This window comes from Lepisosteus oculatus, chromosome 15 (genome assembly GCF_040954835.1).
Source record: "Lepisosteus oculatus isolate fLepOcu1 chromosome 15, fLepOcu1.hap2, whole genome shotgun sequence".
Lineage (NCBI taxonomy): Eukaryota > Metazoa > Chordata > Actinopteri > Semionotiformes > Lepisosteidae > Lepisosteus > Lepisosteus oculatus.
The window spans coordinates 24410217-24426669 of record NC_090710.1 but is presented as its reverse complement, the minus strand read 5'-3'; the positions used below and the strand labels follow the sequence as shown (position 1 = coordinate 24426669).

At 36.1% G+C, this 16453-nt stretch overlaps 1 protein-coding gene across 1 annotated transcript; it reads right to left on the bottom strand.

Moving 5' to 3' along the window:
• Window positions 1-619: 619 nt before the first annotated feature.
• Window positions 620-5484, bottom strand: otos2 (otospiralin 2). Its single transcript, XM_015364138.2, has 4 exons — window positions 5360-5484; window positions 5174-5275; window positions 2475-2501; window positions 620-1060 (listed from the first exon to the last, which is right to left on the bottom strand). Exons 2-4 carry the CDS (start codon window positions 5235-5237, stop codon window positions 879-881), a joined length of 273 nt encoding a protein of 90 aa, XP_015219624.1. The 5' UTR covers window positions 5238-5275; window positions 5360-5484; the 3' UTR covers window positions 620-878.
• Between the last annotated feature and the right edge of the window lie 10969 nt (window positions 5485-16453).

Here is a 16453-nt window from a genome sequence, read left to right as displayed (position 1 = left end):
CTGTTTGGTTAGCCCGCTGGTAGAGAATGGTTGCTGTGTAACATCTGGGTGCTGTGAATAGATTTTGTGGTGAATAAATTGGGTACACTTTTGTACAGTATGTAAAGTGCATTGGGATGAAAATTGCTATACTGGCAAAACTGAGAGTAAATATTTCAAAATGTTATCATTTTCACTTCACACAGAATACATCATGAGTTTTATATTTGTATTTATTTTTACATTTTCTGGGATTTCATTTGATATTTAAATTAAACTATTTGAATATCAAATCAATAAGCCCTGACTGTTGCATTTTTGTGTATCAGTATATATAGTTTTTGAGTTCTTTATTCTTTTCTAATACAAAACCCTAAAGCTTTATCTCAAACCTCATTCTTACCCTAATAGTGTTCAACCTTTAAGTCCTATCCTTCCTCTTGAAACCCTCAAAGTCCAAACCTATGACCATAACCATAAAATGTACCTGAACCCTTAAACTTGAGCACTCGTCCAATAACTTTTAACTTTAGGTCTTACCCTAATGCTTACTATAAAAATCTGCCCCCAACTCTAAACTTAAATATGCCCACAAGCTGTGAAGCCTGAATAACAAATAAGATGCTGTAATCTTGTAGTCTTTATTGTACATGGACCATTTTTATTGAGTGTCCTGCAGATGTAGAAATTTGGGGACATTCTAGCATTTTAATAATATACAGTTTGTCTTAATACACTGGATTAAATTACAAAACTGCAGATGAAAGAGTTTTGCTATGAGTCGTTTTCCTAGGAAAACATTTTCCTAGAAAAAGTCCTTACAGGAACGTCCTGGTGATATAGGGATATAAGCTTTCTAGTTGTACTTAAAAATTTTACAGCCGTTGCTTGAGCCATCTTCACTCCTCAGATTCAGGGCTGTCATATCCGAGCCTCGAGGCCGAAGGGAAGTGTGCCCAGAAGGTTCTGGCTAATTCATCTATTTTGTCATAGCCAGCATGGTTGCGGAGATTCTCAATCCAGCCAAAGAAGTCAGAAGCACTGTATCCCCAGTTTGGAATGCTGCGTTTGTCACGGGACTCTGCATAAGCAACAGAAAACAGTGGGTCACAACTACTGTACATGCAGTTGTAAGGGAGTTAATGGTTAGGGTTTTGGACTTGTAAGTGAAAGGTTTTGAGTTAAAATCCATAGTGCAGTAGTAAACAAGTTACTATACTCCATTCAAAATGTTTCAACGCAATAACCAACTTCATAAGTTAGTTCTCGTGCAAGCTGCTTTGCATAACAGTGTCATTTTAACAAACTAATAACACAGGATTTTCTTTGTTTTTTTGTTACTTTAAGTCTCTATTCATCAAAAGAAAATGTCCTCTATTAAAATAATGTTTATGAAAACCATCAGGAAGAGTTCATGCCTGGAGTCCTATGCATGTTTATGAATCTTCAGTAGACTGAAGATGCAATAATAGGTGTGAAGTAAAAATACATGTAATTTTGCTGCTTATATTATTAATTTAAGATCTCATTTGGATCCCCCACACAAACAATTGCAAAACCTTATCAAGCACATAAACCCTACAGTATAAGAGCTATATTTCTTCATCTATATGTATATATTTAAAGGAAATACAGTTAGTATACTGGTCTACAATCATCTTCCCCCATATATATATAAGTATATACAGTACTTCATAAAGACTTAATTTTTCTGTTTTGAAATTTCTATTTGATTTGTTGTTTTCATAAAAAAAATACTTAATCAAGCTGCTGGTATGCAATTTACTACAGGAATGAGAAAGTGAGGAACAGCATGATAGATCTGAAGAATGATCTGGGCTAAATACCCCCACTGGTGAATGCTACAGTATTATCATTCATCCTCTCAAAGCCAAAGTGTCCGTTGGACTCCTCCCATGTAACTCCTATGCGGACAACAGTTAAAACAATTCCATACACAATCTTTAAGATATTAAAAAAGTCAAATCTCTATTCATTAAGAAAAAATCATAGGTGGTCTAATTTTATTTTATTTCAATGCACACTCAGTAATTCACATTCTTTGTTATTAAAAATAAAAGTTTTAACAATCAAACTGGGTCCTGTGTGAATACAAAGATAGAGTTATTTGATATTTGTGTTCCAAAGCATTTGTGCTGTAGAAGCCTAAAGAGATTTAAGGTACACTACTTTTCAATTCACACCAGCAGTGTAGAAATTAATGACCCATAAAGACAATCGAAAGCCTTCAGTTCACTTTATCTGATGTATTTATTGGAAGAGATATCAAGAAAATAGGGGTTCGTCACAAAATGACTAAAAATGAAAAAAAGGTATATTGCTTTTTTGTTTATGATTCATATATATTTAACTTGTATAGTGTTTGAAGCAATTTATTGTGTGTAAATATGTACATATATATGTGTATGCATATGGTATGTGATATTTCTCAATTATTCATAACTCTTAGTTCATATTCACGTAACAGTACTCACCTTTGTCATCTTTACTGGAATCTGCTCCTAATGTTTAGTTAAAAAGAGAAAAAACAAGATTGAGTACTGATTTATTATTGACAGCTAGATACTGAAAGAGCTATACTTGCAGAGAATTGTATAGACCTCGACTGTATTTTTTACTTTTAAATTCAAACTTTGTGTACATTGAAAAGACAATCTGTCATTCACACAACTTTGGTAACTTCTTACATTTATAAAATACATAGAAAAAAACAATGTAGTTTTGAGAAGGAAAGTGCATTTGTTTTGGAGAAGGTTTAAGGAGTGACCATTCTTGCGTCTGGAGATTTACAATACATTTTGACTTTCAAATACCCTATTAGAGGAAAAGCCACTTGTTCTGCCCAGTAGATGAAGCATTTGATTCCACAAAATAGGGGCCCCTCATACTATACATACCAATGCAACATACTGTATAAATGACTAGATTAAAATAAACATCTATATAAATTAAACAAAAACTACACCGTTAATCGTTAGTCTACAGATGATATATAGCGTTCAATAGATTTGGATAAATCCAGTATTGCTACTGTATTTCAATGAACACAGAGAATTTAAGATCTATGACTATCTTGACTTCAAACCATGTAATTTGTGGCTATCCTGGAAAAGATAGCTGGACCCCACAAACGTCCCCCATGCACCATTACATAATAAATGCTACAGTAAAAAATTACACTTCTACAAACAAATTATATTTACCACAGATTTATATGGAGAGAACCAATGCTCAGTTGTTACAGCTAATCAACACAAAGCTGTTGCCAAGAAGACAGGTGTCTGCAGATTACAAATGACTTCAAACCACTAGGATAAAAAAGAAAAGTCTGCCCTCTGGAAGGGGCAGTTTAAACCCCAAAAACAGTTACCCATAGTGGGCTTTCAAACACACAAATTAAATGTCAGAGCATAATAAACAGCCTTAAAATCTTAATATCAGACTTGGAGTATAGAGTGGATGCCCATAGCTTGAAAACTCTTTATTAAATTTAAAAAAATGAATGTAGACTCCTGAACTAACAGTTACGACATGAAATTGGTGTTTTTTGTGCTCATGCCTGTCATTAACATGAATTGGGTGACCTAGAGAATGAGCAACTCTATTGCAATTATGATTACAAACTGGCAGGTAATTAAATATCTTAAATAGCATATTAATTTCATATACCAAATGTAAGAAAGACCTTTGTATAGAACTTACTTGCAATAACTTCTATTGGATAAGATCTGGAGTGAAGAATGGATGGTTATTGTCTGAAAACTGGAGAGATTACTTAAGTATGTATGTGTTTCTGAATAAGACCCCACGGTTAAACATGTTCTGCAAAATGTTTACATAAAACTAAAAAAGGGAGAAAAAGGTATTGTCTTTATCGTAGCCTACACCTTACCAATCACATGATGTCAGTACAGTTTTGCAGCTTAGAAGACTAGTACACAGTCCTGATAAAAAGATTTTCTTCCTTTAGCAATTGGCATTGAGAAATATATTTAAAAGAAAGCTAAACATGGGATTGTTTTTAACAACTGAAACATGACTCTAAGTCACACGTGCTTATAACCAAACAAACATTTAAATTCTAGTCAACTGGCATGTACCTGGACGAGGTTACAAACATTTTATTGCCACTTAAAATAAACTACTACATCACCGCAAAACAGAATATTCCTTCACAACATTCTCTGACTTATGAAAGGTTGGATTCAGAATAAAGCAGCCAAACAAAAGTAGTAAGTAAAAGAACTCCTCTCTCTCATCCTAGTTAATCACGCATCAGCAGGGTCCGCTTGTCGGCATGCCCGTCTCCATTTGGTGGTTTGAACCAAATTTTTGAGCTGACGTTGCCATTAAATGCGACCGAGAATACTCCAACCTGCCGTCGGAAACTAGAGCAAGCGCTACTTTAAATTCTAGCTCTCCACACCTTACAGAAAGCAGCCTGCTTGCCAGAGTAGCCCTTCTCTAGTGACATCTCCTCTGTGTCTTGTTGTGCAGGTATCTTTTCTTGAGTCTTTTCACTCAAAATATCAGTCTGTATTCCCTATAGTCTGTTATTATGTTTATGTATTTTGGTCAGTGACGATATATTGCTGATAAAACACTTATGTATAATATGCAGTCCAGTCTCACAGTTTTCCTGTCAACAGTAGCTCATTTGAAATCTACTGTAGCAACATCCATGAACTAACAGATTAAAAATGTTTATTTGGAATATATACAGTATATATAAAACTAGTTCATTCATACCTTAATAATCTTTTTAAATAATACATGTATTTTAATGTATATTTAATGTGCTATTTTAATACATTACTGTTTATTGACTTTTTTCTCCTTAAAGTAACAGGTACGTAGAGCTAAATAAAATTTCATTCTTTAAAAAAGTAGAGACGTTTATCCTGTAAATTTAAATGTCTGTCTTCCTATTAACATACCTAAGAGAACTATTTTTAAGCTGAGTAAGGCATTCATTGTATTTTGTTTTTCTCACATCAATGAGGAAATTTAGTCAAATGCAAGGTATAACTGATAAACATCAATATAAATCTATAAGGGAAGTACAGATAAGTAACAAGGTTGAAAGATAAACAATTTTGTTGTTTCTTTCCCCTATCTGGGACTTTGGCCTAATTAGCACACAACCCAAAAGACTAAAAAAAAATAGGCATACCTATTAAAGAGACCAGGCCATAAAGTAAGGTGCAGAGCAGCAGACAAGCACAGAGGCGGCTCATGATTTCCCAAAGATATGAATATCTTTCTCACGTGAACTCTAAAAAATAAAAGTTAAAGTCATAAGACATACAGTTACATAGATTTCACACTATTGTATTTTTAAAATAATACTGTACTATACCTGTTTGGAAGCTCCTTCTTCTTCTACTTGTTTGGAAATTGTAGCCAGAAGACTGAATATCTATCAGCATCACCATTCAGAATTTGTTCTTCACACTCTTGCTCTATATGTCATACTTTGCTGCTTTTTTCCCCTATTGCATCTTGAATTTTAGCACCCAAGTGTGCAAACAAAAATTCAAAGACTCAATTATGTGAAAAGAGTCCCTGTACCAATGTTGGACAAAAATGCAATCCCTGAAAAAAGAGCTTGCTTTAAACGATGGGAGAAATCAACCTTTTAAAACTTGAAAAAACAAATGTATGAATGTGAATCAGTATTTGAATTAAATGACTAGAAAAATTATTTTTCATTGCACCATTTTGGATGACTGTAGATTCAAGAACTTCGTTTCAAGAAGCATGAAGAAACAATCAATGAAAATGTAAAAAAAAACATACTTAGTTTTACTATTGCATATTCACTTTAATGGTCATGTTGTACTTCTTACCATTTATCCTTATGAAGCAAGGTAAAATGATTAAAATGTTAACAAAATGGTATGCCATTATAAGGACATTTAACTCTGATTGACCAAGAGACCTTGATTATCATCAATCATCAAACTTTTAACCACAGTGTAGTGGTAATTGTAAGGCTGTCCTGCAAACGGCACATGACATGCTCATTTTATACGCCAATTCAGGAGCAGGTGAGAAAAAGCAAAACACTGGAAATTTACAACAGATTCAGTGCAGATATATTGAATATACTGAAAAACGTTATTTTAAATGTTTCTGACTAGTCGGGAGTCACCTGGATGACGCTTTGAATACATAATTGCTAGGCATGTTTGTTGATACAATCAAATAGTTTATGTGTGTTCCAGAAGTGCCCGAGGTAGGCTTAGGGTTAGGGTTTCAGAAAGAACTAGACATTTTCTGATGCATTTGCTGTGCTGTAGGATGCTTTTGAAATGCAGGAAAACTGTTGTTTTGCTGTTTCCTCGAGAAAAAAATTTGGCCAGATTTTGGAGTTTTTGTTAAGCCGCGCGGCTGTCGCTCAAAAATGGTCAAAAAATGAAAAGTTTGGAAAACTCATTCTGCATGTGAAAATCTCTTGTTTCTTGCATTTAATGCCAAATGCAATGATACTTTTAACCACAGTGTAGTGGTAACTGTAAGGCTGTCCTGCAAACGGCACATGACATGCTCATTTTATTCGCCAATTCAGGAGCAGGTGAGAAAAAGCAAAACACTGGAAATTTAAAACAGATTTAGTGCAGATATATTGAATAAAACAAGGAATGATATTTTAAAAGATTTTGACTAGTTGGGAGTCAATTGGGTGACGTTTTGAATACATTATTGCTAGGCATGTTTGTTGATACAGTACAGTGCTGTACTGTATGTGTGTTCCAGAAGTGCCCGAGGTAGGGTTAGGGTTAGGGTTTCAGAAAGAACTAGACATTTTCTGATGCATTTGCTGTGCTTTAGGATGCTTTTGAAATGCAGGAAAACTGTTGTTTTGCTGTTTCCTCGAGAAAAAAATTTGGCCAGATTTTGGAGTTTTTCTTAAGCCGCGCGGCTGTCGCTCAAAAATGGTCAAAAAATGAAAAGTTTGGAAAACTCATTCTGCATGTGAAAATCTCTTGTTTCTTGCATTTAATGCCAAATGCAATGATACTTTTTACCGCAGTGTAGTGGTAATAGTAAAGCTGTCCTGCAAACGGCACATGACATGCTCATTTTATACGCTAATTCAGGAGCAGGTGAGAAAAAGCAAAACTCTGGAAATTTACAACAGATTCAGAGCAGATTTATTGAATATACTGAAAAACGTTATTTTAAATGTTTCTGACTAGTTGGGAGTCACCTGGGTGACGTTTTGAAGACATAATTGCTAGGCATGTTTGTTGATACAATCAAATAGTTTGTGTGTTCCAGAAGTGCCCGAGGTAGGGTTAGGGTTAGGGTTTCAGAAAGAACTTGACATTTTCTGATGCATTTGCTGTGCTGCAGGATGCTTTTGAAATGCAGGAAAACTGTTGTTTTGCTGTTTCCTCGAGAAAAAAATTTGGCCAGATTTTGGAGTTTTTGTTAAGCCGCGCGGCTGTCGCTCAAAAATGGTCAAAAAATGAAAAGTTTGGAAAACTCATTCTGCATGTGAAAATCTCTTGTTTCTTGCATTTAATGCCAAATGCAATGATACTTTTAACCACAGTGTAGTGGTAATTGTAAGGCTGTCCTGCAAACGGCACATGACATGCTCATTTTATACGCCAATTCAGGAGCAGGTGAGATAAAGCAAAACACTGGATATTTAAAACAGATTTAGTGCAGATATACTGAATAAAACAAGGAATGATATTTTAAAAGATTCTGACTAGTTGGGAGTCAATTGGGTGACGTTTTGAATACATTATTGCTAGGCATGTTTGTTGATACAGTACAGTACTGTATGTGTGTTCCAGAAGTGCCCGAGGTAGGGTTAGGGTTAGGGTTTCAGAAAGAACTAGACATTTTCTGATGCATTTGCTGTGCTGTAGGATGCTTTTGAAATGCAGGAAAACTGTTGTTTTGCTGTTTCCTCGAGAAAAAAATTTGGCCAGATTTTGGAGTTTTTGTTAAGCCGCGCGGCTGTCGCTCAAAAATGGTCAAAAAATGAAAAGTTTGGAAAACTCATTCTGCATGTGAAAATCTCTTGTTTCTTGCATTTAATGCCAAATGCAATGATACTTTTAACCACAGTGTAGTGGTAATTGTAAGGCTTTCCTGCAAACGGCACATGACATGTTCATTTTATACGCCAATTCAGAAGCAGGTGAGAAAAAGCAAAACACTGGAAATTTACAACAGATTCAGAGCAGATTTTTTCAATATACTGAAAAACGTTATTTTAAATGTTTCTGACTAGTTGGGAGTCACCTGGGTGACGTTTTGAAGACATAATTGCTAGGCATGTTTGTTGATACAATCAAATAGTTTGTGTGTTCCAGAAGTGCCCGAGGTAGGGTTAGGGTTAGGGTTTCAGAAAGAACTTGACATTTTCTGATGCATTTGCTGTGCTGTAGGATGCTTTTGAAATGCAGGAAAACTGTTGTTTTGCTGTTTCCTCGAGAAAAAAATGTGGCCAGATTTTGGAGTTTTTGTTAAGCCGCGCGGCTGTCGCTCAAAAATGGTCAAAAAATGAAAAGTTTGGAAAAGTCATTCTGAATGTGAAAATCTCTTGTTTTTTGCATTTAATGCCAAATGCAATGATACTTTTAACCACAGTGTAGTGGTAATTGTAAGGCTGTCCTGCAAATGGCACATGACATGCTCATTTTATACGCCAATTCAGGAGCAGGTGAGAAAAAGCAAAACACTGGAAATTTAAAACAGATTTAGTGCAGATATATTGAATAAAACAAGGAATGATATTTTAAAAGATTCTGACTTGTTGGGAGTCAATTGGGTGACGTTTTGAATACATTATTGCTAGGCATGTTTGTTGATACAGTACAGTGCTGTATGTGTGTTCCAGAAGTGCCCGAGGTAGGGTTAGGGTTAGGGTTTCAGAAAGAACTAGACATTTTCTGATGCATTTGCTGTGCTTTAGGATGCTTTTGAAATGCAGGAAAACTGTTGTTTTGCTGTTTCCTCGAGAAAAAAATTTGGCCAGATTTTGGAGTTTTTCTTAAGCCGCGCGGCTGTCGCTCAAAAATGGTCAAAAAATGAAAAGTTTGGAAAACTCATTCTGAATGTGAAAATCTCTTGTTTCTTGCATTTAATGCCAAATGCAATGATACTTTTAACCGCAGTGTAGTGGTAATAGTAAGGCTGTCCTGCAAACGGCACATGACATGCTCATTTTATACGCTAATTCAGGAGCAGGTGAGAAAAAGCAAAACTCTGGAAATTTACAACAGATTCAGAGCAGATTTATTGAATATACTGAAAAACGTTATTTTAAATGTTTCTGACTAGTTGGGAGTCACCTGGGTGACGTTTTGAAGACATAATTGCTAGGCATATTTGTTGATACAATCAAATAGTTTATGTGTGTTCCAGAAGTGCCCGAGGTAGGGTTAGGGTTAGGGTTTCAGAAAGTACTAGACATTTTCTGATGCATTTGCTGTGCTGTAGGATGCTTTTGAAATGCAGGAAAACTGTTGTTTTGCTGTTTCCTCGAGAAAAAAATTTGGCCAGATTTTGGAGTTTTTGTTAAGCCGCGTGGCTGTCGCTCAAAAATGGTCAAAAAATGAAAAGTTTGGAAAACTCATCCTGAATGTGAAAATCTCTTGCTTCTTGCATTTAATGCCAAATGCAATGATACTTTTAACCACAGTGTAGTGGTAATTGTAAGGCTGATCTGCAAACGGCACATGGCATGTTCATTTTATACGCCAAATCAGGAGCACGTGAGAAAAAGCAAAACACTGGAAATTTACAACAGATTCAGAGCAGATTTTTTCAATATACTGAAAAACGTTATTTTAAATGTTTCTGACTAGTTGGGAGTCACCTGGGTGACGTTTTGAAGACATAATTGCTAGGCATGTTTGTTGATACAATCAAATAGTTTGTATGTTCCAGAAGTGCCCGAGGTAGGGTTAGGGTTAGGGTTTCAGAAAGAACTAGACATTATCTGATGCATTTGCTGTGCTGTAGGATGCTTTTGAAATGCAGGAAAACTGTTGTTTTGCTGTTTCCTCGAGAAAAAAATTTGGCCAGATTTTGGAGTTTTTGTTAAGCCGCGCGGCTGTCGCTCAAAAATGGTCAAAAAATGAAAAGTTTGGAAAACTCATTCTGCATGTGAAAATCTCTTGTTTCTTGCATTTAATGCCAAATGCAATGATACTTTTAACCACAGTGTAGTGGTAATTGTAAGGCTGTCCTGCAAACGGCACATGAAATGTTCATTTTATACGCCAATTCAGGAGCAGGTGAGATAAAGCAAATCACTGGATATTTAAAACAGATTTAGTGCAGATATACTGAATAAAACAAGGAATGATATTTTAAAAGATTCTGACTTGTTGGGAGTCAATTGGGTGACGTTTTGAATACATTATTGCTAGGCATGTTTGTTGATACAGTGCAGTGCTGTATGTGTGTTCCAGAAGTGCCCGAGGTAGGGTTAGGGTTAGGGTTTCAGAAAGAACTAGACATTTTCTGATGCATTTGCTGTGCTGTAGGATGCTTTTGAAATGCAGGAAAACTGTTGTTTTGCTGTTTCCTCGAGAAAAAAATTTGGCCAGATTTTGGAGTTTTTGTTAAGCCGCGTGGCTGTCGCTCAAAAATGGTCAAAAAATGAAAAGTTTGGAAAACTCATCCTGAATGTGAAAATCTCTTGCTTCTTGCATTTAATGCCAAATGCAATGATACTTTTAACCACAGTGTAGTGGTAATTGTAAGGCTGTCCTGCAAACGGCACATGGCATGTTCATTTTATACGCCAAATCAGGAGCACGTGAGAAAAAGCAAAACACTGGAAATTTACAACAGATTCAGAGCAGATTTTTTCAATATACTGAAAAACGTTATTTTAAATGTTTCTGACTAGTTGGGAGTCACCTGGGTGACGTTTTGAAGACATAATTGCTAGGCATGTTTGTTGATACAATCAAATAGTTTGTATGTTCCAGAAGTGCCCGAGGTAGGGTTAGGGTTAGGGTTTCAGAAAGAACTAGACATTATCTGATGCATTTGCTGTGCTGTAGGATGCTTTTGAAATGCAGGAAAACTGTTGTTTTGCTGTTTCCTCGAGAAAAAAATTTGGCCAGATTTTGGAGTTTTTGTTAAGCCGCGCGGCTGTCGCTCAAAAATGGTCAAAAAATGAAAAGTTTGGAAAACTCATTCTGCATGTGAAAATCTCTTGTTTCTTGCATTTAATGCCAAATGCAATGATACTTTTAACCACAGTGTAGTGGTAATTGTAAGGCTGTCCTGCAAACGGCACATGAAATGTTCATTTTATACGCCAATTCAGGAGCAGGTGAGATAAAGCAAATCACTGGATATTTAAAACAGATTTAGTGCAGATATACTGAATAAAACAAGGAATGATATTTTAAAAGATTCTGACTAGTTGGGAGTCAATTGGGTGACGTTTTGAATACATTATTGCTAGGCATGTTTGTTGATACAGTACAGTACTGTATGTGTGTTCCAGAAGAGCCCAAGTTAGGGTTAGGGTTAGGGTTTCAGAAAGAACTAGACATTTTCTGATGCATTTGCTGTGCTGTAGGATGCTTTTGAAATGCAGGAAAACTGTTGTTTTGCTGTTTCCTCGAGAAAAAAATTTGGCCAGATTTTGGAGTTTTTGTTAAGCCGCGCGGCTGTCGCTCAAAAATGGTCAAAAAATGAAAAGTTTGGAAAACTCATTCTGCATGTGAAAATCTCTTGTTTTTTGCATTTAATGCCAAATGCAATGATACTTTTAACCACAGTGTAGTGGTAATTGTAAGGCTGTCCTGCAAACGGCACATGAAATGTTCATTTTATACGCCAATTCAGGAGCAGGTGAGATAAAGCAAATCACTGGATATTTAAAACAGATTTAGTGCAGATATACTGAATAAAACAAGGAATGATATTTTAAAAGATTCTGACTAGTTGTGAGTCAATTGGGTGACGTTTTGAATACATTATTGCTAGGCATGTTTGTTGATACAGTACAGTACTGTATGTGTGTTCCAGAAGAGCCCAAGTTAGGGTTAGGGTTAGGGTTTCAGAAAGAACTAGACATTTTCTGATGCATTTGCTGTGCTGTAGGATGCTTTTGAAATGCAGGAAAACTGTTGTTTTGCTGTTTCCTCGAGAAAGAAATTTGGCCAGATTTTGGAGTTTTTGTTAAGCCGCGCGGCTGTCGCTCAAAAATGGTCAAAAAATGAAAAGTTTGGAAAACTCATTCTGCATGTGAAAATCTCTTGTTTCTTGCATTTAATGCCAAATGCAATGATACTTTTAACCACAGTGTAGTGGTAATTGTAAGGCTGTCCTGCAAACGGCACATGAAATGTTCATTTTATACGCCAATTTAGGAGCAGGTGAGATAAAGCAAATCACTGGATATTTAAAACAGATTTAGTGCAGATATATTGAATAAAACAAGGAATGATATTTTAAAAGATTCTGACTAGTTGGGAGTCAATTGGGTGACGTTTTGAATACATTATTGCTAGGCATGTTTGTTGATACAGTACAGTACTGTATGTGTGTTCCAGAAGAGCCCAAGTTAGGGTTAGGGTTAGGGTTTCAGAAAGAACTAGACATTTTCTGATGCATTTGCTGTGCTGTAGGATGCTTTTGAAATGCAGGAAAACTGTTGTTTTGCTGTTTCCTCGAGAAAAAAATTTGGCCAGATTTTGGAGTTTTTGTTAAGCCGCGTGGCTGTCGCTCAAAAATGGTCAAAAAATGAAAAGTTTGGAAAACTCATCCTGAATGTGAAAATCTCTTGCTTCTTGCATTTAATGCCAAATGCAATGATACTTTTAACCACAGTGTAGTGGTAATTGTAAGGCTGTCCTGCAAACGGCACATGGCATGTTCATTTTATACGCCAAATCAGGAGCACGTGAGAAAAAGCAAAACACTGGAAATTTACAACAGATTCAGAGCAGATTTTTTCAATATACTGAAAAACGTTATTTTAAATGTTTCTGACTAGTTGGGAGTCACCTGGGTGACGTTTTGAAGACATAATTGCTAGGCATGTTTGTTGATACAATCAAATAGTTTGTATGTTCCAGAAGTGCCCGAGGTAGGGTTAGGGTTAGGGTTTCAGAAAGAACTAGACATTATCTGATGCATTTGCTGTGCTGTAGGATGCTTTTGAAATGCAGGAAAACTGTTGTTTTGCTGTTTCCTCGAGAAAAAAATTTGGCCAGATTTTGGAGTTTTTGTTAAGCCGCGCGGCTGTCGCTCAAAAATGGTCAAAAAATGAAAAGTTTGGAAAACTCATTCTGCATGTGAAAATCTCTTGTTTCTTGCATTTAATGCCAAATGCAATGATACTTTTAACCACAGTGTAGTGGTAATTGTAAGGCTGTCCTGCAAACGGCACATGAAATGTTCATTTTATACGCCAATTCAGGAGCAGGTGAGATAAAGCAAATCACTGGATATTTAAAACAGATTTAGTGCAGATATACTGAATAAAACAAGGAATGATATTTTAAAAGATTCTGACTAGTTGGGAGTCAATTGGGTGACGTTTTGAATACATTATTGCTAGGCATGTTTGTTGATACAGTACAGTACTGTATGTGTGTTCCAGAAGAGCCCAAGTTAGGGTTAGGGTTAGGGTTTCAGAAAGAACTAGACATTTTCTGATGCATTTGCTGTGCTGTAGGATGCTTTTGAAATGCAGGAAAACTGTTGTTTTGCTGTTTCCTCGAGAAAAAAATTTGGCCAGATTTTGGAGTTTTTGTTAAGCCGCGCGGCTGTCGCTCAAAAATGGTCAAAAAATGAAAAGTTTGGAAAACTCATTCTGCATGTGAAAATCTCTTGTTTTTTGCATTTAATGCCAAATGCAATGATACTTTTAACCACAGTGTAGTGGTAATTGTAAGGCTGTCCTGCAAACGGCACATGAAATGTTCATTTTATACGCCAATTCAGGAGCAGGTGAGATAAAGCAAATCACTGGATATTTAAAACAGATTTAGTGCAGATATACTGAATAAAACAAGGAATGATATTTTAAAAGATTCTGACTAGTTGTGAGTCAATTGGGTGACGTTTTGAATACATTATTGCTAGGCATGTTTGTTGATACAGTACAGTACTGTATGTGTGTTCCAGAAGAGCCCAAGTTAGGGTTAGGGTTAGGGTTTCAGAAAGAACTAGACATTTTCTGATGCATTTGCTGTGCTGTAGGATGCTTTTGAAATGCAGGAAAACTGTTGTTTTGCTGTTTCCTCGAGAAAGAAATTTGGCCAGATTTTGGAGTTTTTGTTAAGCCGCGCGGCTGTCGCTCAAAAATGGTCAAAAAATGAAAAGTTTGGAAAACTCATTCTGCATGTGAAAATCTCTTGTTTCTTGCATTTAATGCCAAATGCAATGATACTTTTAACCACAGTGTAGTGGTAATTGTAAGGCTGTCCTGCAAACGGCACATGAAATGTTCATTTTATACGCCAATTTAGGAGCAGGTGAGATAAAGCAAATCACTGGATATTTAAAACAGATTTAGTGCAGATATATTGAATAAAACAAGGAATGATATTTTAAAAGATTCTGACTAGTTGGGAGTCAATTGGGTGACGTTTTGAATACATTATTGCTAGGCATGTTTGTTGATACAGTACAGTACTGTATGTGTGTTCCAGAAGAGCCCAAGTTAGGGTTAGGGTTAGGGTTTCAGAAAGAACTAGACATTTTCTGATGCATTTGCTGTGCTGTAGGATGCTTTTGAAATGCAGGAAAACTGTTGTTTTGCTGTTTCCTCGAGAAAAAAATTTGGCCAGATTTTAGAGTTTTTGTTAAGCCGCGCGGCTGTCAATCAAAAATGGTCAAAAAATGAAAAGTTTGGAAAACTCATTCTGAATGTGAAAATCTCTTGCTTCTTGCATTTAATGCCAAATGCAATGATACTTTTAACCACAGTGTAGTGGTAATTGTAAGACTGTCCTGCAAACGGCACATGGCATGTTCATTTTATACGCCAAATCAGGAGCACGTGAGAACAAGCAAAACACTGGAAATTTACAACAGATTCAGAGCAGATTTATTGAATATACTGAAAAACGTTATTTTAAATGTTTCTGACTAGTTGGGAGTCACCTGGGTGACGTTTTGAAGACATAATTGCTAGGCATGTTTGTTGATACAATCAAATAGTTTATGTGTGTTCCAGAAGTGCCCGAGGTAGGGTTAGGGTTAGGGTTTCAGAAAGTACTAGACATTTTCTGATGCATTTGCTGTGCTGTAGGATGCTTTTGAAATGCAGGAATACTGTTGTTTTGCTGTTTCCTCGAGAAAAAAAATTGGCCAGATTTTGGAGTTTTTGTTAAGCCGCGCGGCTGTCACTCAAAAATGGTCAAAAAATGAAAAGTTTGGAAAACTCATTCTGAATGTGAAAATCTCTTGTTTCTTGCATTTAATGCCAAATGCAATGATACTTTTAACCGCAGTGTAGTGGTAATAGTAAGGCTGTCCTGCAAACGGCACATGACATGTTCATTTTATACGCTAATTCAGGAGCAGGTGAGAAAAAGCAAAACTCTGGAAATTTACAACAGATTCAGAGCAGATTTATTGAATATACTGAAAAACGTTATTTTAAATGTTTCTGACTAGTTGGGAGTCACCTGGGTGACGTTTTGAAGACATAATTGCTAGGCATATTTGTTGATACAATCAAATAGTTTATGTGTGTTCCAGAAGTGCCCGAGGTAGGGTTAGGGTTAGGGTTTCAGAAAGTACTAGACATTTTCTGATGCATTTGCTGTGCTGTAGGATGCTTTTGAAATGCAGGAAAACTGTTGTTTTGCTGTTTCCTCGAGAAAAAAATTTGGCCAGATTTTGGAGTTTTTGTTAAGCCGCGCGGCTGTCGCTCAAAAATGGTCAAAAAATGAAAAGTTTGGAAAACTCATTCTGAATGTGAAAATCTCTTGTTTCTTGCATTTAATGCCAAATGCAATGATACTTTAAACCACAGTGTAGTGGTAATTGTAAGGCTGTCCTGCAAACGGCACATGACATGCTCATTCTATACGTCAATTCAGGAGCAGACGAGAAAAAGCAAAACACTGGAAATTTACAACAGATTCTGAGCAGATATATTGAATAAAACAAGGAATGATATTTTAAAAGATTCTGACTTGTTGGGAGTCAATTGGGTGACGTTTTGAATACATTATTGCTAGGCATGTTTGTTGATACAGTGCAGTGCTGTATGTGTGTTCCAGAAGTGCCCGAGGTAGGGTTAGGGTTAGGGTTTCAGAAAGAACTAGACATTTTCTGATGCATTTGCTGTGCTGTAGGATGCTTTTGAAATGCAGGAAAACTGTTGTTTTGCTGTTTCCTCGAGAAAAAAATTTGGCCAGATTTTGGAGTTTTTGTTAAGCCGCGTGGCTGTCGCTCAAAAATGGTCAAAAAATGAAAAGTTTGGAAAACTCATCCTGAA

Excerpts from the sequence above, each read along its gene's own strand:
- otos2 (XM_015364138.2), bottom strand. The coding sequence starts at position 5,237 with ATGAGCCGCCTCTGTGCTTGTCTGCTGCTCTGCACCTTACTTTATGGC. Across the intron at positions 2,502-5,173 it reads TGGCCTGGTCTCTTTAATAG|GAGCAGATTCCAGTAAAGAT; the intron begins GTATGCCTATTT and ends ACTAAACATTAG. Across the intron at positions 1,061-2,474 it reads TTCCAGTAAAGATGACAAAG|AGTCCCGTGACAAACGCAGC; the intron begins GTGAGTACTGTT and ends TTGCTTATGCAG.